The sequence below is a fragment of the Notamacropus eugenii genome, chromosome X (assembly GCF_028372415.1).
Source record: "Notamacropus eugenii isolate mMacEug1 chromosome X, mMacEug1.pri_v2, whole genome shotgun sequence".
In the NCBI taxonomy this organism is placed as follows: domain Eukaryota; kingdom Metazoa; phylum Chordata; class Mammalia; order Diprotodontia; family Macropodidae; genus Notamacropus; species Notamacropus eugenii.
Window position 1 is genome coordinate 43,788,448 of NC_092879.1, and position 26,613 is coordinate 43,815,060.

Genomic DNA, 26,613 nt, shown 5'->3' on the forward strand with positions numbered 1-26,613 from the left:
AGAGAATCCCAGGGAGCCTTAAATGAACTGATGCAGAGTGAAGTGAACAGAACCGAGAGAACAATTTCTATAATAAAAATATTGGAAAGAAAATCAACTTTGAAACACTGCAGAACTCTGATCATCACCATGACCAGCCACAATCCCAGAAGGCCCAGGATAAAACGTTACCCATTTCCTGAGAGTGCTGTGATGGATGCAGGGTGCAGAGTGGTCAATGTGGTGATTTGTCTTGCTTGATTATATATATTTGTAATAGGATTTTTTTCTTTTCTTTTTCCAACGGGGAAAGGGTAAGTGGGAGGGAAAGAAAATAGATTTGTGGTTTTTGAAAACCTTTTATTTAAAAAAGTATTTCAGGTACACTAAAGATGAGGGAAATTGAGGAGTGGTGGGTTATATTTCATCAGTATATAGGGCTGTACTGAAAGGACTGTGTGGTTCTCAGCTCTTCCTCAGACAGAAGCCCATCCTACTTTGAAAGTCTTCCCCTCTCAAGGCCTGCTTGGGGCTGGTGAATTCTCTAGTCTAATCCTTGAGATCCAAGCACTCAGAGTTAAATAGAACCAAGGATGACAGGAATGAACGTTGACATAAGCAGGCCTGGGAGTAGGGTAGAAATCGATGAGATTGAGAACAGAGCTGGCCCCTCAATGAAAAGATTCCTGAATTTAAGTCAGAGGGGATAGTATCTGATCCCCCCCCCCAAAAAAAAACCCAGAAAGAGAGAAATCCTGCCTCTGGTAACAAAGGGTTGGATTATGGGAAAATGGAACCTTGAAATGCAGCCAGCTCTTGAGTGGTTTTCCATTTATTTTTGGCCAGTGGGATGGGCTGTTGGAAAGTTTTTTTTTCTTTTTCCAAAAAAGGGGCTTGTGTTTTGTCTTGGTTCCAGGAGAATGAGAATGAAGGGAACCAGCTTCACTCAGAAGACCGGGACGAGGACGAGGCCCAGGCCACCGAGCAACGGAGTCTGGCAGCCAGAATGCAGCAAATGAAAAATTACGTGTGGGACCCTGAGAAGAGGGAGTTTTTAGGCCGGTCAGGCCAGAGCTGGAGTAAGTGGGAATTCTCTGCTTTGCTTTGTGTCTTTGCAACACCCCACCCCACCCCCACCCCTGCTGATTCGTGACCCTGAGAAAGATAACTTGGATACTTCTCACAGCAGGACTTGGGAAGCCCCCTGGAAAGGGTCTTAGGGCCAAGGCCACCCCACTGGAATTCCTCCAAGGAAATAGTGGTGCAAATGACAGGGTGCAAATTGACAGTCTGTCAATGGGGGCTGAGAATGCTTTTGGTCATGAAGAAATTTTCAATGACCAAGGAGTGTAGTCAGAGTCTTGGTAGCTAAAACTGGAGGGGACCTGCTAGGTTGTTCAGTTCAATCACTCCATTTAAGAGAGGAGAAAACAGGCCCAGAGAGGAGAAGATCCAGAGAGGAGCTAGGATCTTAGCTCTGGAGCCTGAAAGGGGCTTCTGAGGCCATCTAGGTCATCTAGGTCAACCCCAAGAGGAAACTGAGGCCCAGGGAGGGGAAGGGACTTGCCAGAAGTCCCAGAAGAGGTATGTGGCTGAGACAGAATTTGAACCTTTGACTCCAAATCCAGCACTCTTTCCATTGTACCACAGTGGTCACAGAGCTAGTCAGTAATAGAATCTGAATCCAAATCCAGGTCATAGGATCATGTCTAAAGAACTTGAAGGAAACTTCAAGGTCCTTGAACCCAACCCCCTCATTTTACAGGGGAGGAAACTGAGGCTAAGAAGTGGTTTGCCTAAGATCACATAGGGAGTAAATGGCAGAGATGGTGGATCTTCTAGCTTCAAATTATTTTGTTCTACCATATACTCTAATATGCTTTAACCCCATGGTACACCTGGGCTTCTTTCCTGAAGAAAATCTGAATTCATGGAAGTGATTTATACCAGATTCTTTGCTTTTCAATTGACTTCAATCCAATTCAAGCTCCTGCTATGCAGAAGGCACTGTGCTAGGCCACTGGAGAGACAAAGACACAAAGCGAAATGTTCACTATCTGCATGGGATTTACACTCATCTAGGGTATACACGTGCAAAGCTAAGTATAGGCAAGTTAATACAAGGAGGGCCAGAATAGTAATAACTGGGAGGGGGAAACGGGGATTGAGTAGGCTTTTGATAGGAGCTAGTATCTGGGCCCAGTCTTAGACAAAGGTCAAGTTCTAGACCAGTGGAGTTCAGCAGAGACCAAGTTCTAGGTCGAGGGTGGAAGGGGGGATGTGCATAACTGAGTTCAGAGAACACCTCTGGCCTGTTGGTCAAAAGGTAGAGTGTGTGAAGGGAAAGGATATATGTAACGAGGCTGGAAACAGGAGGATGGCAACCAGATTGGGGAGGGTCTTACAGGCCACACTGAGTTTGTATTTTATCCCATAGGGAACAAAGGGGCCAGAGGACAAGCTCTCAAATGGGGTCTTTCCAAGCTGCTTCTGGTAGCTGCATGAGGGCTGGGTTAGGAAGGAGACTTAGATGGGATTCTTGACTTCAGAAAAGGATTCCCCACTGGGTTTCTTTAAAGCACCAGCTCCCCTAGGGCAGCAAAGTGTTTGTTTGCAGATGATTGACTTTCTGACAATCAGACTGGGGGAAGAAACAGATAAAATGATGGTTAGTAGGGTAAGAAGCCCCTGGTAGCTGAAGAGCCCTCAGAAGAGGAAGATAAATTAAGCATCCTGGGGGGAGAACAACTCTTTTGAGACAATGGGAAGACAGGATTTAAATTTACAAAAACATGATTTCCATACATTTGTGCAAAGTATGACCCAACTTTCAATTAAACTGCATGAAAGAGAGCTGTATTTTGCAGCTAGTTATCTCCTTTCTATAGGAGCTAGCCAAAAGGGCAAGAACCCATGGGTTACATATGGGCAAGGCTGCTTATTTCTACTGCTGATCATTTAGCAAATATTACGTTTACCAAAACTTTAAGGCAGTTTTGGCAGATATGAGGAATGGCTAGAAAGCTGACCGCTGGGGGACAAAGGTCTGGGCTCCAGTCCCATCTTTGACCCATACAGGCTATATGGCCCTGGGCAAGTCATTTAACATCTTAGTAGTACCCCAACCCCACCCCACTCCCCTGTAATTCTCTAAAACTAGTTGCACAGGGGTGTTGACCTGTGTGAGTAAAGGGAATTTCTTCACCTGGGAGTTTGTCACACCAATGAATTAACCAAAAACTGAGCCTCCTCGTTTTATTCTTAATGTAGACATCTTACTGTTAAGATTTGGGTGGGAGAGAGAAGGGAGGTTGGGTTGATCCTGGTGGCTTCAGTGGACAGCTCCTACTTTATAAATCTACTCTGCGCCCCCACCTCTGAAACTTTGGTAAAAGTCGGTAAGGAATTTCGAGCAGTGGTTCACCAATAGGTCACCCTTTCCCTCTGGGAAACTCTTTCTACTCCTTCACCTGCCTGTAGAAAAGTGTCCAGCAGCCTGTGATTTCTTTTGTTGGTCTGCATGACACCCAAGGGTGGATTTGATGAGCATTTTCCCCAGAAGAATGGACTGTCTGGCTCTGGGCCTTCTGGCAGCTAGTAGATAGACTCGTCTCCAAGAGAGTGACTTTAGGACCTAAGTGGAGGCAGGCAGAGAGAGGCACCACCCCATTCCATCTCCCAGGGGAGCTGGTCTTGAATCTCCTAGGTATGGGTGAAGTAGTATGATAAAGCGAAAGAGCAGGCACTCCGGAGATGGGGGGAAGATCTAAACCCAGCTCCCTGGGACTCAGAGCCTCCAATCTATTCCTCTGACCCCATGCTGCTGGTGACTTCACTTTGTATGTCAGAGGAGAAATCACCCTCCTAAGAAGGACAGGCCAGGAGGTGAGTGGCTGGTGTCCATCAGGGCCCTGTAGAGGGTGTGGTCAGTGTGGACTCTGCCTCAGGATCCACGGGGATAGGAAGACAGCACAGATATCCCGGGTTCCAGTGTCCTTAAGCTGCTGCCTGGGTTAGCAGTGGACCAGCTGAGGCAGACAGGCTCGCTCCTCATGGCCAAGCAGTTACAAAGGCCTGTGGATTCCTCCTATCTATCTCTCCAATCTGTCCACTCTTCTTGCTTTTGTGTCCCTGTCCCTATGTCAGGACCTCATGCCCACCTACCTAGGGGATCCTTCTGCCTCCTCTCTCTCTCCTTCCAAATTAACCTCCTGTCAGCTTAAATCTGATTGCTCGAACCCTACAATGGCTCCCCCTTGCCTCAATGGTCCCCACTGGGCTTTCTGGTCTGGCTCCAGCCAACTTTTTTTGGCTGACAGCCAAAGTGGGCTCCTCATGGTTTCCAAGGACACATCACCCTCCTGCCTTTGCTCATGTTGTGCCTTGGACCTGTAAGGCCCTCCTGCCCCCTCTGGCCCCCGGAATTCCTACCCATTTAAATTCCCACTCTTTAAAGTCCAAGTCAGCTGCTTCCCCCATCCTGCAAAGGACACCCCCCTTTCCTTTTGATACCCCACATAGCCCTTTGCATTATTTATATGCCTTACTCTGCAATAATGGATACCATCTGCATTCATATCATTCAAAATTCATTTATGTAATAAACATTTATTAAGCATTTACTGTATGCTAGGCACAGGAATAGAAGACAAAAGCAAAATATTTGTTATTCAAGAAGTTTACATTCTGTTGTAGGAAGGAGCATTAAAGCTGAACCTCAGAAATAAAAGTGAAGGTGAGAGGGCATTCTAGGCATAGGAGACAGCCTGTACAAATGCATGGAGTTGGTTGATGGAGTATCCTATACCAAAAATAAGGCGAAGGCCAATTTGGCTAGACCACGGAGCCCATGGAAGGGAGTGATGTGCAGTGAGCCTGAGAAAGCAGGCTGTGAATGGATTGTAAAAGGTTAAAGCCAAATAAATGACAGAGGAGTTTGTACTTGATCCTGGAGGCCATAGGGAGCCCCAGAAGCTTCTTGAGAAGGGGAGTGACATGGTCAGACTACAATTTGATAGCTATGTAGAGAATAGAATGGAGTGGGGAGAGACAAGGCAGGGAGATCCTTTAGGAGGCTGTTGTGATAGGGAGAAAGGGGAGGAGAGCCTGAGCCAGCATGGTGGCTGTGTAAATGCATAGATTGGGACAGCATGGAGAGATGGAGGGGAGAAGAAATGGCCAGATTTGGAACCTTGCTGGATGGGGGAATTCAGGGGTGGAACTCTCCCTACTCCCATGTGACTCATGGAAACTCTGTCTCTGTGCATAGTAGGCACATAAGAAATCTTTGGAAGCTCAGGGTGAAGTTGAAGGGATGCTCACACTGACCTGAGTCAGAAAATAGTGCAAGCCCATAATTGAACAAGTAGACATCCCCTTCCCACTCTGGGCCTGTCTGGAAAAGCAGATCCTGAGCCAGGGGATGGGCAGTAGGTATGACGGGTGGGTATGATGGGTGGGCATAGTGCAGCATGGAAATGCAGATCCTTTGCCAGGATAGGAGAAGTGGATGGGGGAGTAAGAGATGGGCAGTGGGTAGGGTAGGGTGCAGGGGACAGGCAGTGGGTAGGATGGGGGCAGCATGACATTCTGTGCCTGCCAGATTGATTTGTCCTGAGCCACTGTCTTCTGGGAAGATTGGCTGAGCTGAGGCCTCCCCTCACCCCAGGAGAGAAGGAGGCTGACCCAGAGGAATGATCTAAACAGTGACTCACCCTGCTTTGCTTCATCCCTAAGAGCCCAGCCTTTCAAATCTTTCCCAGAAGGATTGCAGATAGGGAGAGGGAGACAGGGCCAGGGTTGGAAAGGGCCCTCTGCTAGGGCCTGGCAGCAGGGAGGGATTCCAGATCTCAGCTCCCCCTCCCCACCCCCCACTCCCACCTCTCTGACTGGTCCTCCACCACCTCATCCTTCCTACCACCCTCTCCAGAGGTAGTCAGCTGGGCTTCCATTCCCTGTCCCTGCTCTCTGCCCTGGATTCAAACTAACAAGTGAAATGGGTAACCCTCCAGTTAGGAGCATTTTACCAATCCAGGTAAATATCATCAGGCCAGGACATCTCTAAAGAATTCAGCTATTGTCCACCATTAGCATTGAAGCTTGAAATAGTTTGTCATTTTAACCCTAGGGGGAGGAGTTCTTGGCTATGGGGCAAAGGTGCAAAAGAACAGGAAGTTTGGATGGATATGTGTCAGGATCTAGAGACAATTCCTGCCTCAGAGAGCTTCCCATCTTTTCTCCCACCCCTGGCCACAGACTTTTCTTTGGAGTCCCTCAGCATGGCATCCCTCAATATGACATGCCTCAGCACTTAGCTATCCCCCACTCTTCCCTCAGGGCAGACCAAGTCCAGGAGTCAGCTGGCTCTCCCTTTCCACCAGGGACTCACCTGAATGGAATCCAATCCAAGTGTTTCTTTTATTTCTGCTTTAGGCCCCCTTTCCTTCTCCCTCTATCTCATTTGGTGACTTCATCAACTCCGGTGGGTTCAATTATCATCTCTATGCAAATGATTTCCACCACAATTTATCCAGCCTCATCTGTCTCTTGAGTTCCAGCCCCCCTCACCAGCTGCATACTAGGCAGTTCCAACTGTATGGTTGTAAACATCTCCAATTCAACATGTCTAAAACAGAACTCATTATCTTTCCCCCAAACTATCTCTTCCCTAAACTTCCCCCTCACTTTTTTTGAAGACGCCACCATCTTCCCAAGCACTTGGCTCATGTGTTCAATCTCTTTCTAGGTCTTGTTGATTTGGCCTCTACCACATCAGTAGCATCTATCTTTCCCTTCACATCCGTAGCATCTGTCTTTCCCTTCACTCCCAGAGCCATCATCTGAATTCAAGTCCTTGGATCCTCTTGCCTTGAACTCTTGTCATAGTGTCCTACTTCTGATCCTACGAAGCCATAAATTTTCTTCTCCCCTCCAGTCCATCCCATACACAGGTGCTCAATGATTTTTCCAAAAGTGCAGTCTGTCTTTGGCACTCCCCTACTCAAAAGATCCAAGATTAAACATAAACTTTTCTGGCATTTAAAGCTCCTCACAGCTGACTAGAGGCAGCCTGGTGCAGTGGGCATAGCATAGGACATGAGTCAGAAGACCTGGATTTAAATCCCACCTCAGATACTTATGGGCTGTATGACACAAAGCAAGTCACTTAACCATCCTGTGTCTCAGTTATCTTATCTGTAAAACGAGGGAGCTTGAGTTCAGTGATCTCTAATGTTCCTTCCAGCTCTACATCTTCAATTCTATGGTCCTACCTTTCCAGGTCTGTTTCCCATCATTCCTCTTCATGCAGACCAGCCATGTTGGTTTCCCCTGTATATGACAGTCTTTCTCCCATCCTCGTGCCTTTGCCAGATTGTCCCAAATGCTTGGAATGTCCTCCCTCCTCACCTCCAGAGCAATTCGTACTCCAGGAAGCCCACCCTGATTTCACCCTGCTTTCAACAAGCAACTGTGTCACTTTCACTTGGGGAAATCACTTTCACCCTTGGTGCTGTAGGCAATTCTCCAAGGCAGGATGCTGTGGAGAAGGTGCCCATGTGAGTAGGGAGAAGGAACTTCTCACCTGGGGTTCCCTAGTCAAGTAAAACCTCCATCTTGTCCCTCTCCCCTTTCTTGAGTATGTCTCTGCTTGAGCTGTTTCCCCTTGAAATCAGGGGTTGCTTCATTTGTATCCTTAGCACTTAGCCCGGTGCCTGGCATGGAATATGCACTTCCGAAATGTGTTTGATTGAGTCATTGACTGATTGCAGAGGGAAAGTACAAAGGTGACCTTCAGGTAGGGCCCTGTTCTCAAATGATCACCGATTTCAAATGAATGAACTCGACCAGAATAAGGATTTAGCAGCCAGTGGCGAGGCAGAGAGGTGGGCTGTGGGGCTACGAATCCTAAGTAGACAAGGGAGTGTGGGCTCTTGTTATGTCAGAGCTGCTGGACCTAGGAGGTGGTTCTGACCTACTTTTCTTTTGGCTTCTACCATAGGTCTGATTTTACTCTTCTACCTTCTCTTCTACACCTTCCTGGCTGGGATGTTCTCCGTGTGTATGTATATCATGTTGCTGACCATCAGCCCTTATGTCCCAACCTACAGGGATCGAGTAAGTCCCCCTGGTAAGTGAGTCCCCAAGACTGGTGCCAAGGCCATCCTGCACCATTGTCTCAAGGCTGTCTGCACTGCTTGGCTAGCCTCTGTTCACTACCAGCTTTTCCCGGCAATGACTTAAGGATGCAATTATTAAGAGGGAATGTAAAATGGAACTTGGCAAATGGTGGTCCATTTCATTTTGATTGCCTGGGGTGGGGGAGGAAATGGTTTCATGGGAATAGAGATTCATCTTTAAAGGGCTTGGGACCAAGCCTGGGTTAATCTAAACAAGGTCCATTTCCCTTGCCAGGAGTTATGATCAGACCCTACACATCCAGTTTTGCTTTCATCTTTAATGTATCTGAACGGAGCACGTGGGTTCCTTACGTGGATAGCTTACATCACTTTCTTCAAGGTAAGTCTGTCATCCAGATGGGGAAGATGGGAGGATTAAGGTATTTCTGAAAGTGATCTCCTAGTGGGGATGCCTGGGCAGGTAGGGTTACCCTCTGAGGTCCCTTCCAGCTTGGGCCAAGGATAGTTAGAAGGGGCAGGACTAAGAATCATGCCCAGTGGGATTTCATTTGAGTTTCCCAGCAATTCAATGAGATGGGGAATACTCCTAAGTATTCTAATGCCCTGATGGGCCTGGGAATCTCATCTCTGCTAATTCCCTGTAATACTTTCCATTATGACCCAACCCTGCCTGACCTTACCATGTACCTCTTATCCATGTTCTCCCAGAAGTCCAACCACCACATTGGGTCACCCAACTTGTCGGAGGCCTTCCTCTGTGTCTCCTGACATCCTGAGGATACTAGTGGGTCATCTGAGTCATCAACAGGCCATCTTTCACCATGTGGCCTGAAAGTCTTCATTTTTGTTAATACATTTCCTTGACAATATCCTTTACTCCCATTTTTTTTCAAAGTAGTACAATGAGGAGAACGCTGGCAGTGGAAGCAGAGGGCCTGAGTTCGAAACCCACTTCTAATGCTTATTGCCTGTGAGACTTTGGGCAAATCCCTTCCCTTCTCTGGGCCTCAGTTTCCTTATCTGGCAAATGAGGAGATTAGATTATTTATAACATCCCTTCAGATCTATGACCTGACCCTATATGTGACCCTGAACTATTCTCAATTTCCTTACCTGAAAAATGAGAGAACTGGACTAAATGGCCTCTGAGGTCCCCACCAACTCTATACCCACGAGCCTCTCCTCCACCTTCTGTGTGATGCTCATTTTTAATTTCTTGGGGGCTATTGTTTCATGTTTCACAGACATATAGGAAACTGGGATGACAAGATGGGCCTTTGCTTCTGGGTGGTACTATAGGCATTATTATCCCCATTTTAAAGATAAAGAAACTGAGGCCTGGGAGGTAAAGTGTGATACCCATGATCATAGAGCTAGTAAGTATCAGAGGTGGAACTTGAATCCAGGATTCTCCTGGGCAGTGGGGTTTTTTTTTTTTTTGACACTGACACATTTTGGAAGGAAGGGAGGGAGATTACTTCTCAGGGCTAAAGACTTTCCATGGAGAGAGCTAGTGTCTGTACTTCCTGGTCTATCTGAGACCAATGGTGCAGAAGTGCCAGAGACTCTGATTTAAGCATTTTGCCCTTAAATGTCCCAGCTGAAATTAGGGTTTGAATCACTGGTTCCATCTCTCTGGGCTCTCTAGAGGATCAACCATCAGTAGTTAAAATAAGCAAATAATGCAGTGACTATATTTACTGAGTCATCAATTTTCTTAATAGAGGCAGCTGGGTGGCTCAATGGATATCTATCCATATCTATCCACTGGGCCTGCAGTCAGGAAGATCTGAGTTTAAATCCTGCCACAGACACTACTAACTGTGTGACCCTGGGCAAGTTACTTAAACTCTGTTTCCATTTCCTCATCTGTAAAATAGCTATAGGAATAGCATTTGCCTCCTAGAGTTGTGAGGAATAAATGAGACAATATTTGTCACATGTTCAGCACAGTGCTGGCACATAGTATCTACTTAATAAATGCATTTCCTTCCTTCCTAACAAAGAGTTCAGAGAACTATAGATCTTCAGAACTGGGAAGGCCCTTAGAGCACAAACGGTCAGGGCTGGGAGGGACCATGGGGATGTTCCAGTGACAGAAGAAGATATGGGCTGTTCTAGTGGCAACTGCACAGTCATCATCCTTGCCATCATCCCTGTTAGTTAATTTCAGCCACTGACCAATCAGATAAGGAGCCTGAGAGTGGAAATCAGAGGGGGAAAGCTAGTCAAATGAGTTTAACTGTCTTAGCATGGCTGGAGAGGGGCACTGTGCTAGAAAAGGCCTGGCACTGGGCTGAGCTAGGTTGGAGACCCAGCTTTGCATGACCTTTGTATGATCAAGGTCATAGTATGCCCTTGGGCAAGTTTTTGAGCCTGAGCCTGATTTTCTGCTTAAACAATGAGGAGCTCAGAGTACAGGCAGCAGAGAACAGTGGAAATATACTGGCTGTGTAGTCAGAAGGCTTGGGTTCAAATCCCATGACTTAGGCTTATTACTAGTACAAGTTACTCCATTCCTTTCCTCAACTGTAAAATGACAAGGATGGACTACTCGGCCTCTGATGTCCCTTTCAGCTTGAGATGTGTGTCCCACATAATGATTCAAGTAATGGATGTTGAACCAAAAAGAAGTGTTCAAATCCTGTCTCTAATACTCTATAACCGCAGACGAAGCACTTCTCTCTGCCTCAGTTTCCTCTGCTGTAAAAAGAGGAAGTTCAGCTAAATGGCTTCTGAAGCTCTTCTAGCTTGATACTGTGTTTCTCAGTTACTAACTTCCCTGGGCCTCAGTTTCCTCCTCTGTAAAATGAGAGGGCTGGACTGGACAGTCTTTAAGGTTCCTATCAGCTCTAGAGCTCTTTCCAACTCTAATATTTTGTGAATTTCTTTGAACAACTGTACGCAACAGGACAACTGTTTAGGAGAGGGGACTGCCAAAAGGAGCAGGTCTTGCAAACAGAAATATCTTGTAAGCAGAGGATCAGTTTCATTCCCATGAGACTCTGGGGTTTTGCAGTAAGGGTCAGGCCCATGTCATATTATTTTTAGTGGAAATACCTCAAGAGGAACAATAAGCTTCTATTTCAAAAATTATTTATGTAAACACAGTTGTTTTTCTAAAAAAGACCAGGAAAAAACACCCTTGAACTGAATGTAGCTTTGTTTTTAAAAAAAATTGTGCAGCTATAAACAGAAGCAAATTTCCATTTTCTAAGGGTACACTGTTAATATCAAATCCAACGAACAAATGGTCTAGCCCTGGAGTCAGGGCAGTCAGTCGTTAGCTTCAATTCTGACCTGCTATGAGCATGCAGCCTGACCAGAAAGAAGTATGAAGGGACTGGCCCTAAGGTGGGGCTGGTGAGCCAGCTCTGAGTGATACCCAACATCTGGAGCTATAACACCGAAAAAGGAACCAGTGAGTCTAATGATGTTCAGAGTTCCAACTGAGGGGCATCTCACATCCCAGACAACCCAGACCAAGGGAAAGGGAAATGAAACCTGAAGAGTCTCAATGTTCTTATCTTTAAAATGGGCAGGGGTATGTGTGGGGGTCTCAGTAGCATTAACTGCCTTGCAAGGATATTATGAAGATTAAATGAAAAAGGGAAGATAAAAGCACGAAGATAAATTGTAAAATTCCAAGTATGTGAGAGGTAGCAAGTGATAGGGAAGAGAAAGCATCCCATCTCAGACGCATACTGGCTGTGAGACCCTGGGCAAGTCCCTTAACTCTCAGTATCCTAGGCATATCTCTAAGATGATAACTTATGGAGAAGATGTCAGTGTGCCCTATTAAAGGGGGTTTCCTCATTGGAAGTTCCCTACACCAATGAAATCACAGGTCTGGTCTCATTCTATTATTAATATTATTGTTGCTTTTATAATCATTATTGTCACCCTGACATAGTAGATAGCCAACCTCAAAATTAAGACCTGAATGCAATCTCACCTGTGACATATCCTTGCTATATCACCCTGGGCAAATAAATAGCTTAAGCTCTCAATGCACTAGGCAGCTCTCTCCGACTGTACATTGGAAAGAAGGTGTCAATCTGCACTAGTGCAGGGAGTTTCTTCATGTGGGAGCTCCTCCCAACAATCAAATCACAAATCCAGCCCAAACAAACTCATACAGATCAGTTATGGGTGGGAATAGGTTACCTCTGAGTTCCCTTTTAATGCCAGGATTCTAATCACTAATATATACATAACATTTTATATCGAATGCCTGTGTTATTGTAATGCCTCCTCACCTGCCTAGCCATGACTAATTTCTGTTTTCAAAAACCATCGATTGAACATGTGCTGTGTGATCCGCCCCCTGAAACCAGGTTTACACCAACCCTGGGGTCCTGGGGGAGCATCAAAGAAAAGTTAGCAGTGCCATAGGTGCTGAGCTGTAAGGGAACACAGAGGCAAGCTAGTCTAATCCCCACAGGATCACAGATGGGATCGGATCCCAAACAAGACATGTCATTTCAGAGTTAGCCTTTGTACCACGTGACAGTACCTGTTGCTGGATTGACTGATTGGGGGTGGGGGTGGGAGTGAGGAGAGGAAGTCGGTGGAGCACTTTGAATGAATGACTGCTGCTCCCGGAGCCCAAGATGGAAGACTTCTTGAAAGGAGCCTGGAGGGAGGCCTGCCTATGGCGCCAGCCTCAATTTATCCTCCCTCTGATTACAGCGTACAATGACAGCATTCAAGATGAAAAGAATATGAACTGCACTCCCGGGAAGTATTTCATCCAGGAGGGAGCAGAGGAGAAAGAGAAGAAAGCTTGTCAGTTCAAGCGCTCATTTCTGGGGAACTGTTCTGGCCTCCAGGATCCAACGTTTGGTTATTCTACTGGGCAACCATGCGTCCTTTTGAAAATGAACCGGGTAAGGTCCGCTGATGGCATAGTTCTTGCTGTTCTCAGAAAAGCCTGCTCTAGAGGCATCAGTGAAAAGAGAGGGAGCTTCAGGGCTCTGGGGCCATAGCTATACTTCTGTCTATACCAGAGGTAGGGAATCTGCAGCTTCGAGGCCACATGTGGTCCTCTAGGTCCTCAAGGGTGGCACTTTGACTAAATCCAAACTTCTTAGGACAAATCCTTTTATTAAGAGGTGAAATTTGAATCCAGGAATCTCCTTTTAGTAAGAGAATTTGTTCTGTGAAATTGGGAGTCAGTCAAAGTCGAGGACCTAGAGCGATTTGTTCTGTGAAACTTGGATTCAAACCTTTAAAGGGTCACATTTCAGGACCTAGAGGGTCACATGTGGTTTCAAGGCTGCAGGTTTCCCACCCCTGGTCTACACACTCAATGGGCATGACCATTTCTCCTGAAGGCAGCAGTCAGCTCAGTCAAAGCAAATTTTGTCTTTGCACCTACACATTCCACTCTTGGCATCCATCAATGTTCTTCTTTCTCTCAAAAACTTTTCAATGATAAGTTTTATTTTGACATCTAATGCAATAGTTCAGCATATTTTCATTTGAATACCCCATAATGTAATACAATCCCTGAAAACATTAAAGTAAAGCAATATAAAACAATGATTAAGATTGATCACGCATAGTAAGGTAACAAAGTGCTATTATCTCCACCTTAAAAGGTAGCTAGGTGGAACAGTGGATAAGAGTGCTGGACTTGGGGTGTGAAAGACCTGAGTTCAAATTCTACCTGAGACATTTACTGTGTAATGCTGGGCAAATTATTTAACCTGACTGTCTCAGTTTCCTCATCTGTAAAATGAGGATAATACACATCTTCTTCCCAGGGTAGTTGTATGGATAAAATTAGATATTTGTAAAGTGCTTACCAAACCCTAAAATACTACATCAATGCTAGCTATTATTACCACTTTATTTACAGAAGGGGGGGATAGATAGCATCTAGGGTACTTAGAAAACCCCAGCGAATCGTCAAAGAAATCAATCACAATGAATAACAACTTCAGCAAAATAGTAGGATACAAAATAAAGTCACAAAAAATGAATAGCATTTTGATATAGAACTAACAAAGACCAGAAGGAAATGAGAAATTCCACTAAAGATAACCATAAAAATGCATTAAATATCTGGGAATTAACCTATCAAGATACTTGCAAGATTTATGCATGGGATCTCAAAAGTCTTAGTGCTGTTTTAAGCTAGTAGAGTCCTAATAGTTTTAAGCTATTAAACTTCACTAAGACTTTTGAAGCCTCCTGCATAAAACTGCAAATCATTCTTTATAGAAATAAAGACAAATAATTGAGGGGATAGTGTTCATGATTGGGCCATGCTAATTAAGAAAAAAATGATAAAAGTAATTTAAAGATTTGGTACTCTGACAGTAAAGTCACTGAGGGAATGTTTTAAAGACCTAGATGTGATAATAACACTAATTTGGAGGAATAAGGGGCTAGAATTTCAAATGAAAATGAAAAAAAGTGGGAATAAAGGGAGTACTAGTTCAAAAATAGAAAAAATAGACCAGTGGAACAGACTGGATAAGCAAGAGCCATAAGCCATTGGAAATGGTAGTACCTGGTTTGATAAATCCAAGAACATAAATTACTCTTTCCCTAAGAAGAATTGTTGGGGAAACTGGAAAGCAGTTTGGCAGCAATTGCATGTATTCATTTGCCTGTTAATCTGAAATTGGCGATAATAGACAAACATGAGAATTTCCATAAACATAAAATAGAAAGAGAGGGTTGACCACAAAATCATGAATTCCTATTATGTATAGCTTATATTTTTAAAAATAATATTAAAAATTCAATACATTAGTTTCAAAACTATCCTGTTTGTTTATACCTCCCTCAGAACCTTCTATTCTCTTTTGTGCTTCTTCTCTTTAAATACTACAATGACCCCTTTTCTTTCTTGTGGAAGGAACAGCAAGGAAGCCAGAATCAGTGAATCATAAAGTACATGAGTAAGGTGTAAAAAGACTGGAAAGGTCAGAAGAGGCCAGTTTATAATGAGCTTTTATCTTTTTTTTGAGGCGATCAGGGTTAAGTGACTTGTCTAGAGTCATACAGCTTGTAAGTGTCTGAGACTGGATTTGAACTGAGGTCCTTCTGACTTCAGGACCAGTACTCTATCCACTTCAGAGCCACATAGTTGCTCCCATAATGAGTTTAAAAAGCCAAACAGACGATTTTATAGTTGATCATGAAGGTAATAGGGAGCTACTGGAAGTAATTGAATAGGAGGGTGACATGGGCAGATCTGTGCTTTAGGAAGATCACTTTGACATCTGAGTGAAAAATGGACTGGAATGGAGGGAGATTTGAGGCAAGAAGACCAAGCAGAAGGCTGATGTACCCATCCAAGAGTGAGGTAATAAGGGCCTGTGCCAGGATGATGGCAGTGTCAGAGGAAAGAAGGGGGAGTCCATTGGAGAGATGCTGCAAAGGTAGAATCCCCAGGACTTGGTTATGGGGGAGGGAGTGAGAGAAAAGAGTCAAGGATGATACCTAATTTTCAAGCCTAGGTGACTAAGACGATAGTGGTTCCCTTGACAGTAACAGGGAAGTTAGGAAGAGGAGACAGTTTTGGGGGAAAGGTAACAAGGTCCATTTTGGACAGGTTGAGTTAAAGATGTTCCATGGGCAGTTGGAGATAGGAGACTGGAGGTCAGCAAAGAAGTCATGACTAGATAAAGAAATCTGGGAATCACGAGCACAGAGATGATCATTGAATCCATGGAAACTGATGAAATCACCAAGAAAAATAATATAGAAGGAGGAGAGGACCCAGGACAAAGTTTTGGGGAATCCCCATAGTTAGTAGTTTCAACCTGGGTGAAAATCCAGCAAAGGAGATTGAGAAAGAGTGATCAGACATGTAAGGAGAGGAGAACAAGGAAAGAGAAGTGTCATAAAAACTTAAGAGAGAAGAGGGTATGAAAGGTGATCAACGGTATCAAAGAGAGATCAAGAAGAATGAAAGCCATCAGAGTTAGCAATTAAGAGATCAATAGTAACTTTGGAAAGAACAGGTTTGGTTGAGTGATGAAAGTGAAAGCCCAGCTGCAGAGAGTTAAGTGAATGAGAGGAAAGGCACTAGAAGAGTCAGTTGTATATGGTTTCTTGAGAAGTTTAGCCACAAAAAAAACGGATATAGGATGATAATTCATGGGAATGGGTAGAACAAGTGAGAGATTTTTGAGAATAGAGGAGAAATGGGCCTGCTTGTAAGCAGTGGAAGTTGCCAGTATATAGGGAAAGATTCCTTTCTCTTTCTCTTCTTCCCTCCCTTCATTCTTCCTCTCTTTTTCTTTCTTTGCCTTCCTTCCTCCTCTTTTTTCCTTCCTTTACCTTTTTTCTCTCCCTTCCTTCCCTTCTCTTTCTTTCTTTGTGCTTTTTCTCTTTATTTTTCTTTCTTCTTTCCTTTCTCTTTCCCTCTTTTTCCTCTCTGCTTTCCTCTTTCCCTTTCTTTCCTTCCTTCCTTCCTTTCTTTCTCCATCTCTTTCTTCCTTTCTCTTTCTCTTCCTTTCTTTTTCTCTTTCTTTGCCCACCTTCCTCTCTTTCCCTTCCTTTCTTTTCCTTTTTCTCTCCCTTCCTTTCTCTTTCTTCCTTTATGTTTTTCTCTTTATTTCTCTTTTCCTTTCTCTTTCCCTCTTTTTCCTCTCTGCTTTCCTCTTTTCCTTTTTTCTTTCCTTCCTTCCTTTCTCCGTCTCTTTATTCTTTTCTCTCTCTTCCTTCCTTTCTTTTTCTCTTTCTTTACCTGCCTTCCTCTCTTTTCCCTTCCTTTCTTTTCCTTTTTCTCTCCTTTCCTTCCTTTCTCTTTCTTGCATTGTGTTTTTCTTTCTTTTTCTTCTTTTCTATCCCTTTGCCTCTCTGCTTTCCTTTCCCCTTTTCTCCTTCTCTCCTTTCCTTCCTTCCACTTTGGGTGGGGGATCTCTCCTCCATACTTAGCATGTTCTATATATATTATAATATTTAACTATGCATGTGTCTTGATACTAAAAACTCCTTCAGGGAAGGAACTACAGTTTATTTAATCTTTACATCTCTCACAACACTAAGTATAGAATCCTACATACAATAAATGCCCATGAAATTGAAGTTCATTAAATTAAAGCTGGTTGTTGTTGTTTTTCCTTTACATAGATCATAGGTTTTCATCCTGGCAATGGAGAACCTGTGAAGGTCAACTGCCATGTTCAGGTAATGTTTCCATTTGACCCAACTTTGATCCCAGAAAGCTTTGTGGGGAAAGTTGCCCCCATATATTACTAAAAATCTTAAACATGGTGCATTTGGGAAAAGTAATGTACAGCAGTCCTCAAACTCATCTGGGCCCAGAAGACTTTAGGGCTTAAAATATAGAAAGGAACTCACAGATGCTGGTCTGGGGATGGGGGTAGAAAATACCACTGAGACAAAGGAAGACTTGGGTCATTTTGGAGCAAAATGAAGGAAACTAAATCTGTTTTAATTTTGATTAGCAACTGGTCATATTAAGCATTTGGAGTATACCATCATTTTGTGGCTAATATTTTCGTATTTTAGAAAGAGAGGCAACACCATGGTGTAGTGGATAGAAGAGCTGGCTTTGCAGTCAGGAAGACCTGGGTTCAAATCCTGCCACTGACCCACACTAGCTGTATGACCCTGGGCAAGTCACTTAACCTTCTTAGTACCCCAGGCAGCTAAAACTGAAAAGCTACTGAATAGGGGGACCATCTGCATTGGTAGAGTGAATTTCCTCACCAGGAATGGTTCTCAAATGTTTTGTGCCATTAAAAATGATTGAGGAACTTTCTCCAGAGCTCTGTTTATATGTGTTCTAGCTATCGGTATTCACAGTATTCAAAATTAAAATGTCTTAGTATTATTATGAAAATGGTTTTGATCTCATAAACCTCCTGAAGGGGTCTCAGAGACCTCCAGAGTTCCCTGGACCAAGCTTGGAGGACTGCCCTGCTCTGCTATATGTTGAAAGGGGTTCACACGTGGCAAAGAATAGTAAGTAGAGGGAATGCCCAACCCCTGGAGAGTGGCTGAACAAATTCTGGGAAATGATTGTGATGGAATACCATTGTGCTATAAGAAATGTTGAAGGGGGTTGTTTCAGAGAATCTTGAGAAAATTTATATGGACTGATGCAAAGTGAGCAGAACCAGGAGAACAATTTATATAGTAATAGCATTATTGTCATGGCAAACAACTTTGATGGACTTGGAGCAAAACGACTCCACACAACTCCAAAGAACTCATGATGTATGATGCTATCCACTTCTAGAGAGAGAACTGATGACTTGGAGTGCAGATTGACATATATTTGTTTCCTTTATATTACTTGGTTTTTTTTGTTGTTGGTTTTGTTTTTTTTTTTTGGAACATGGCTGATATAAAGATGTTTTGCTTGACTTCATATGTATAATGATATTGTATTTCTTGCTTTCTCAATGGGAAAGGGAAGAATGGAGGGAGAAAATCTGGTTCTAAAAATAAAAATTTTAAATTTTGGTGAAAAGAAAGGTGGTTAACAGAACAAAAAGACACTGAGAAAGACTGGTGTGATGGATGGGGCACTGGATCTGGAACAAAGAACACCTGAGTTTAAGTACTGCCTAGGGCACTTACTTCCTGTGACTTCTGGGCAAGTGACTTCACTTCCTTGTGCCTCCATCTCCTCATCTGAGGTCCCTTCTAGCTCTGTAGAGATCTAGGATCCTTTGTGGGAACATGGGCAAATAGATTCCCTTCCCTGTGACTCAGTTTCCTCAACTGTAAAATGAGGGTGTTAGACTAGGTGACCTCTGAGTTCCCTTCCAACTTTAGAGCTGGGAGCCTGTGATCATAGACCAGCACCCTTTTGTTTTCTCTTCTCTAGAAAGGCAACAAGAGTGATCTCAAATCCGTGGGCTTCTATCCCGAGGCTGGCACATTTGACCTGAGGTACTACCCCTACTATGGCAAGCTCACTCATGTAAGTACCAGCCTCAGTCCTGTCTCCCCGACTCATCCCTGAAATACTGAACTGCTGAAAGAGCTGGACACTGATCACTGATGTCTGTGGGGGAAATAGAAGGAAGGGCCCCATAACCTAGGGATAACTGCCAAGAGTCTTTCTCCTTCTTTCTCTTTTATCTCCTCTCCCTTGTTCTTCCTCTGTCCTCCTTCCCTCCTTCCCTCCCTTTCCTTTCACCCAATTCAATTCTACAAGCTTGACCTCAAAAAGCTTACATGCTATTGGGGGAAGACAATATGTCCACATATTTGTAAATACAAAATATATATAATATGTAATCTTTGGAATTTAAGGAGAATCACCGAGGAGAATAAGGAAAGGCCTTGCGTGGAAAATAGCACTTGAGCTGAGACTTGAAGGGAGCTCAGCGTTCTAAGAGGTGGGAGTGAGGAGTGAGAGTATACTAGGCAGGAGGCACAGCTTGTTCAAAGAAAGGATGGCAGGAGATAGAATGTTGTGTGCAGGTAACAGTAAGCTGGCCTGTTTGTTTGGCTAGAACATATCATGCCTGAGGCAGAGTTGTGAAATTGATCTACAAAGATAGGTTGAAGCCAGGCTGTGAAGGGTTTTATAATGGCTAACAGATGAGTTTGTATTCGATCCAAGAGGCTTCTTCAGCAGGATAGTGACAGAGAACTGTGCTTTAAGAAAATCTCTTTGGCAGCTATGTAAAAAATGGATTGGAAAAGGGAAAGACTTAAGCATAGAAAAAAAATTTCGAGGTTGTTGCAATAATTCAAGTGGGAGACAGTTGTTGTCCTTCATGCTCAAAGAGGACCAAAATAACATCGCTACGTTGGGGTTAATGTACAGTGTGTTGGACTGAGGCTGATCAGACTGATATGGGCTCAGAAGGCTCTACGACAGGTCTGGCACAAATAGTCCATGTGAATGTTTGGAGTGGAGATGGTTCTAAATTTGCACATCTCACATTTCCTTTAAGCTACTGCAATTCTACTTTACTCATAGAACACTAGGGTATTTGTTGTATGAGTGGAGACTTAGCAACTGATTGGCTTCGTGGGGAGAGGGAGAGGGAGGAGCCAAGGATGACGCCTCGCTTGTGAATCCACAGGAAGGACGGGGGTATCCTTGCTAGAAATAGTAAAGTTCAGAAGAGGATCGGATTTTCGGGGAAAGACGAATTCCATTATGAACGTGTTGATTTGGAGATGCTTGTCCATATAAAGACAGAGTGAAATAGTCAATCGGAGAACTGCCTCAAAGCAGGGAGGTGCATTCAAGTCCTGATTCTGTGTGACTAGGAAAATCACTTAACTTCAGAGCCCTAGGAAATTCTGGAAGATTCTGAGGTGAAGAGCTGGTGCCAACATGTATTAGCATAGGAAAGTCCTCCCTGGGTGCTTTCTACAACAATAAAATCAAGACCCTGTCCGTGTTGCCCTATTGTGGGGCAGCTGGGTGGCTCAATGCTGGACTTGGAGTTAAGAAGACCTGAATTCCAATCCAGCTTCAGACACTTACTGAGACCCTAGACAAGTCACTTAACCTCGATCTGCTTCAGTTTCCTCAACTATAAAATAAGGATAACAATAACGCCTACTTTCCAGGGCTGTGGTGAGGCTCGAATGAGATAATGTTTGTAAAGCCTGGCACAGAGTAAGTGCTTTAAAAATGTCTACCAAAGTAGCGGGACACTCAGTTCAAATTGTTCAAAAGACAGTTTGGTGATGTGGGACTGAAAGCCAATAGGACCCTCAGGACTGAATATATCGATCTGATTTGAGAGCCATCTCATAGAGATAGAAGTCAGTAGCAGCCAATGTGGTCTCCGAGAAAGCACATAGAGCAAGAAGTAGATTGCTCAGGACAGAGCCTTGGAGAACGTCCACAGTTAAGGGGCAGAATATAGATGATAATTCAGCAAAGACAAGGAGGAAGAGGACCAAGAGAGATTGATGTCATGAAGATGCTGAAATGAAGTAAATATTCAGTCGGAAAGAGTGGTGGTCCACAGTTTCAATGCTGCAGACATCTCAAGAAGGATGAAGATTAAGCAAATGTCATCAAGTTTTCAGATGGACACATCACTGGTAACTTTGGAGAGGGCATTTTCAATAGTGTGAAGAAGGTTTCAAAGAGTTAAGTTGTGAGAGGAGAGAAAGGGGAGGAACCTAGGATAGGCAGATATCTAGAGAAATTTGGCAGTGAAAGGGATGAGGGACGCAGAATGATAGCTTGGGATGATAGGATCTAGTGAGGTTTTTTTTTAAGGACTGGGAGATCCTTTGACCTAGTGATACCAATATTAGGTCTAACCTCAAAAACATCAAAGAAGGTAGAAAAGGAGCTATATATACAAAAATATTTATAGTATCTCTTTTTGTAGTGGCAAAGACTTGGAAACTGAGGGGGTGCCCATCAATTGGAGAATGACTGAACAAGTTGTGGTACTTGATTATGATGCAATACTATATAAGTAATGACTAAGGGGGTAGTTTTAAAGCATTCTTATTCTCATTGGCTTTTTGAACCTCTTTTGCCAGTTGAGTTAGCCTCTTTTTAAAGGTGTTATTTTCTTCAGCATTTTTTTGGGTCTCCTTTAGCAAGTTGTTGACCCACTTTTCATGATTTTCTTGCATCTCTCTCATTTCTCTTCCCAATTTTTCCTCCACCTCTCTTACTTGATTTTCAAAATCCTTTTTGAGCTCTTCCATGGCCTGAGACCATTGAATATTTATTTTGGATGTTTGGGATACAGAAGCCTTGACTTTTATGTCTTTCCGTGATGGTAAGCATTGTTCTTCCTCATCTGAAAGGATGGGAGAAGATATCTGTTCACCAAGAAAGTAACCTTCTATAGTCTATAGTCTTATTTTTCCCCCTTTTTTAGGCATTTTCCCAACCACTCACTTGACTTTTGGGTCCTTTGTTAAGAGTAGGGTATACTCTGAGGGTCTGTAAGATATCAGTTCCTCCAAGATGGTGCAATCAAGCATGTACACTGTTCTGGGAACAAGCAGAAATTTTTGTGCCCAGAATCTGAGTAATGGAGTTTCGTCTTCACAAGCACCTCGCCTCCAGTTCCACCAAGCCAGCATTGGGGGCTGAGATTCAGATAAGTTGTGGGGACAGGGATACCATTCAGTTTGAGATAACGATCACCTGCTCAAATCCCTCAGGAGTATTAGGTGGGGGCAGGGCCTCTACACAGGGCTAAGGTAAGAAACAGATGCTCAGTGCCCCCAGGGGTTTTATGATCCAATAATGGAAGCCAGCTGCTGTAGGGGCTGCTGTAGAAGCTGCTGCTGCCCACCTGATGCAGCCTCTGACCAGAGCTATGGGAAGGCCCTTCTCCCTTCTCAGCCAGCTGAAAAAACCCTTTCATGGACCTTTGGCACCTGTGGGTTGAGGGGTCTGCGAACTGCTGTTACTGTGACTGGGGAATTCCACTACTGGGAATTCTACCCTGAGGTCTGCTCACGTCCTCCTCCCAGAGTCTGCTGGGTGGCCAAGGCTGGGCTGCGCTCCGCTCTGTGTCCAGTGCAACAAACATTTCCCGTCGGCCTTTCAGGTCACCCTGGGCTGGAAATCTCCTCCACTCTGTTGTCCTGTGGCTTCCACTGCTCTAGAATTTGTTGAGAGTCTTTCTTTACAGGTATTTTATGGGCTATAAGGGAAGAGCTAGCAGTATGTTCATCTTTCTACTCCACCATCTTGGCTCCACCCCCCCCAAGGGAGTAGTTTTAGAGAAACCTGAGAAAACTTGTATGAGCTGATGCAAAGTGAAGTGAGCAGAACCAGGAGAAGAGTTAGACAATAATAGCATTGTTGAAATGACAAACAACTTTGGAAAACTTAAGAATTCTGAGCTGTACAGTGATTAATCACAATTCCAGAGGACTCAAGGTTAAAAAATTCTGATAAGAGAAGTGATGGACTCAGGGTGCAAATTTAAACATATTTTTTAAAAATATGGCAAATGGAAGAATTTGTTTTGCTTGATTCTATGTTTGTAACTGGGGTTTTCTTTTCCTTTTTTTTCTTAATTGGGGGAGGGTAGAGATCAGAGGATAAGAAAATGGATTTTCATTGAGGGAAAAATAATTTAAATTTAATTTTTTAAAAAGGATATAGGGAAGCTAGGTGATGCATTGAATAGAGCTTTGGCCCTAGAGTCAAAAGGACCTGAGTTCAAATCCAGCATCAGATACTTAACACTTAATAGCTGTGTGACCTTGGGCAAGTCACTTAACCCCATTACCTCACCTCTCCCCTTCCAAAAAAAGGGGTTGGAAGAGACCTAGGCCTGTTAGTTAGCAAGAACAGAATGTACAGCAGATAGAGAGAGACTGAAGATCAGAGACTACAGTCCTTAGTAATACAGCAAGACTGTGTCAGGCATAAAAGAACTGAGGTTCTGAAGGAGTGGGGCATGGACATGTTTTGATAGTTGGGAAGTTAATCAAGTCAACAAACATCTATTAAGTGTTTACTGTGTGTCAGACATTTGCAAAAAGAAAAAAAGAGCTTCTATTCTATCAGGGAGACAGTATGTACATACATAAATGTATTATGACTAAGTACATGACAAATGCGTACCAAGTAAAGGCAGGTAGGTAGTTAAAGGTGGCTGGGGGGAGGAGAGGGATGAGAAGGAGCTTTATTGAAGGTGGTGTTTGAGCCTTCTGGTCATGGAGGCATTGCCAGGGAGAGTGGACTAGGGTAAATGTTACATTAATCAATCAATCAAATTATTTAGTGCCTACTATGTGCCAGGCAAGAGCAGCTGGATGGCAGTGGATAGAGTACTGGGCTGTGAATCTTCCTGAGTTCAAATCCAGTCTCAGACACTTCCTAGCTGTGTGACCCTAGCTGTGTGTCACTTCACCCTGTTTGCCTCAGTTACCTCATCTGTAAAGTGAGTGAGGAAAAGGAAATGGCAAACCAAGCCAATATCTCTGCCAAGAGAACCTCAAATGGGGTCATGAAGAGCTGGACATGACTGAACAACTACCAAATGTTCCAGGCACACAGGAGGACAGTAGGCAGCTGGGGGCAAAGAGAGGACTATGGAGGAGCAAAATGAAGTTCTTGGGTCCCCAGAAGAGCAGGACAGAGGGAACAGGAGCTGGGACTGGGAAGTTCTGTCAGGCCCAATCTGGAGTTCACTGAAAGACCTGTAATGCCATGCTTCTATCCTTTGGGTTTGACATGACAGGAAAGCTCAGGCAAGGGGATGGAAGAGAACAGACTAGGGCTCTCTTCTCCCTGACTGTACTGGAACATGGGCTCCCACATGATAATCACACTGTGCACTGGAAATGCCACAAAATATCCCTTACCCAGAATGCTTAGAGAACAAGACATTCTTGAAGAAACATCCAGCTACGTGTGGGTTAAACTAAAACTCCTCTTGACTCTACCTTCTTATTAGAAATCTCTATAAAATGCCTGAACCCATGGGAGGTAGTGTGGCATATTGTCTAGGAGTCAAGAAGCCCTGGATTCAAATCCTGCTTCTAAAGGCGTGATCCTGGCCAATTCACTGACCCTCCCAGGGCCTCAGTTTGCTCATCTGTAAAATGAGAGTCCTACACTAGATGGTTTCGGAGGTCCCTTCTAGAGTTATAGCTAACAGGGGCGGAGCCAAGATGGCAGAATAGAAAGACACACATATGCAGGCTCTCCCCACACAGCCCACAAAATACCTGTAGAGAGGGACTCTCAACAAATTCTGGAGTAGCAGAAGTGGAGAACAACAGAGGGGAGGAGATTTCCAGCCCAGGGTGACCTGGGCTGACAGGAAACGTCTGTTGTACCAGATGCGGAGCAGAGCCCAGCCCAGACTTGGCCATGGGGCATGGATCTGGGAGGAGGACACCTCAGGGGCAGAATCTCCAGTTGCGGAATCCCCAGTCCCAGTAGTAGCGGGTTCTCAGATCCCTCAACCCACAGGTGCCAAAGGTCAGTGATGGGTTTTTTTTTCCAGATGGCTGGGAAGGGAGAAATGCCTTCCCATAGCTCTGGCCTCAGGTAGCGGCCACAGAGGCCACATTGGGCAGGCAGCAGCAATTCCCAAGGCAGCAATTCCCACGGCAGCCCCTACAGCAGCTGTATCCATTGGTGTATCGTAAAACCCCTGGGGCCACTGAGGAGCCCATTCTTACCTCAGCCCTAGGTAGAGGCCCTGAGGGAGCTGATCTTTATCTCACACTGAATGGGGGCCCTGCCCATGCAGCTTATCTGAAAATCAGCCCCCAGTGTTAGCTTGGTGGAACTGGAGGCCAGGTGGCTGTGGAAAGGAAATTGCTAAGATTCTGGGCACAAAAATCTCATCTGCTCCCAGACCAGTGTACATGCTTGATTGTGCCACCTTGGAGGAACTGAGATCTTACAGATTCCCAGAGTATACCCTACTCTTGACCCAAAAGTCAAGTAACTGGTTGGGAAAACGCCTAAAAAAGGGGAAAAAAATAAGACTATAGAGTTATAGCTAACATATTGTGGTCTGATTGTGACTTTGGGACAGATTCTTCATCACAGATTCCTCATCTATAAAATGAGGGGCTTACACTAAATAGCCTCTGAGGCCTCTTCTAGCTCTAGAACTGTTCTATATGTGACCTTGGGCAAGTCTCTTAATCACTCTGGGCCTCAGTTTCCTCCTTTGTAACATGAGGAGGCTAGACTAGAGGCATCTCAGGTCTCTTCAAGTTTAAGACTACGATTCTATGTTGACTTTGGGCAAGTACCCTCCCCTCCCTGGACCTCAGTTTCCTCCTTTGTAAAATGAAGGGGCTGGACTAGAGGCCTCTCAGGTCTCTTCCAGCTTTAAGATTATGATCCTATGTTGACCTTGGGCAAGTCTCTTCCCCTCCCCTGTGCCTCAGTTTCCTCCTTTGTAAAATGAGGAGGCTAGACTAGATGGCCTCTGAGATGCCTTCAAGTTTTCCATCTCGGATGGATACTATGACATTATTCCCTGCCTCAGTAAGTAGAGTGTTTAGATTGTTGTCTATGGATCGCATAGGAACTTTTGCCCATTCTTCCAGCCACCACTGATCCCTGCCCAGGTCTAACCATGGAGATGGGTGGGTATCAGGGCCTGAACTGAGTACACACTTAGCCTGCTATTGCCCTTCCTTCTAATTCATCCTTGAGCTCTCCTCCTGCCTACAGGTCAACTATACATCCCCATTGGTGGCTGTGCACTTCACGGAAGTAAAGAAGAATCGTGCTGTGCTTGTGGAGTGTCAGCTGAAGGGCAAAAACATCCAGAACAATATCACCAATGACCGGTTCGTGGGCCGAGTGCTCTTCACGCTGAATATCGGCGGGTAGCTGCTTTGGCTTGGTCTCCCACCCCACTCCCGGATCCCAATGGTTCCCCTACACACCACCAAGAGCCACCAACCTCTCCCACCCACCCAGAGGACACAACCACAGATCACTTAGGGCAGGAAGTGCTCTCCATCACCTTGGGTTTAGAAAGGTCACTCTGATGACCCCCAAATGGACTTCCATTTTCTTTTCTTCCACTTAATAAAGCAAGAACCACTTGTACTGTTA

General features: G+C 44.4%; 1 protein-coding gene across 2 annotated transcripts; it reads left to right on the forward strand.

Moving 5' to 3' along the window:
• The first annotated feature begins 694 nt into the window (after positions 1–694).
• On the forward strand, positions 695–26,613 carry ATP1B4 (ATPase Na+/K+ transporting family member beta 4). Of its 2 annotated transcripts, none has more exons than XM_072627095.1 (7): positions 695–1,058; positions 7,979–8,107; positions 8,392–8,496; positions 12,810–13,006; positions 17,214–17,270; positions 18,943–19,038; positions 26,224–26,613. In XM_072627095.1, exons 1-7 carry the CDS (start codon positions 830–832, stop codon positions 26,383–26,385), a joined length of 975 nt encoding a protein of 324 aa, XP_072483196.1. In that variant the 5' UTR covers positions 695–829; the 3' UTR covers positions 26,386–26,613. The 2 variants fall into 2 exon arrangements, with proteins under 2 accessions (XP_072483196.1, XP_072483197.1); XM_072627096.1 differs by lacking the exon at positions 695–1,058 and adding an exon at positions 3,645–3,864.

Excerpts from the sequence above, each read along its gene's own strand:
- ATP1B4 (XM_072627095.1), top strand. The coding sequence starts at position 830 with ATGGGCTGTTGGAAAGTTTTTTTTTCTTTTTCCAAAAAAGGGGCTTGT. Across the intron at positions 1,059-7,978 it reads CCGGTCAGGCCAGAGCTGGA|GTCTGATTTTACTCTTCTAC; the intron begins GTAAGTGGGAAT and ends CTTCTACCATAG. Across the intron at positions 17,271-18,942 it reads AGGTCAACTGCCATGTTCAG|AAAGGCAACAAGAGTGATCT; the intron begins GTAATGTTTCCA and ends TCTCTTCTCTAG.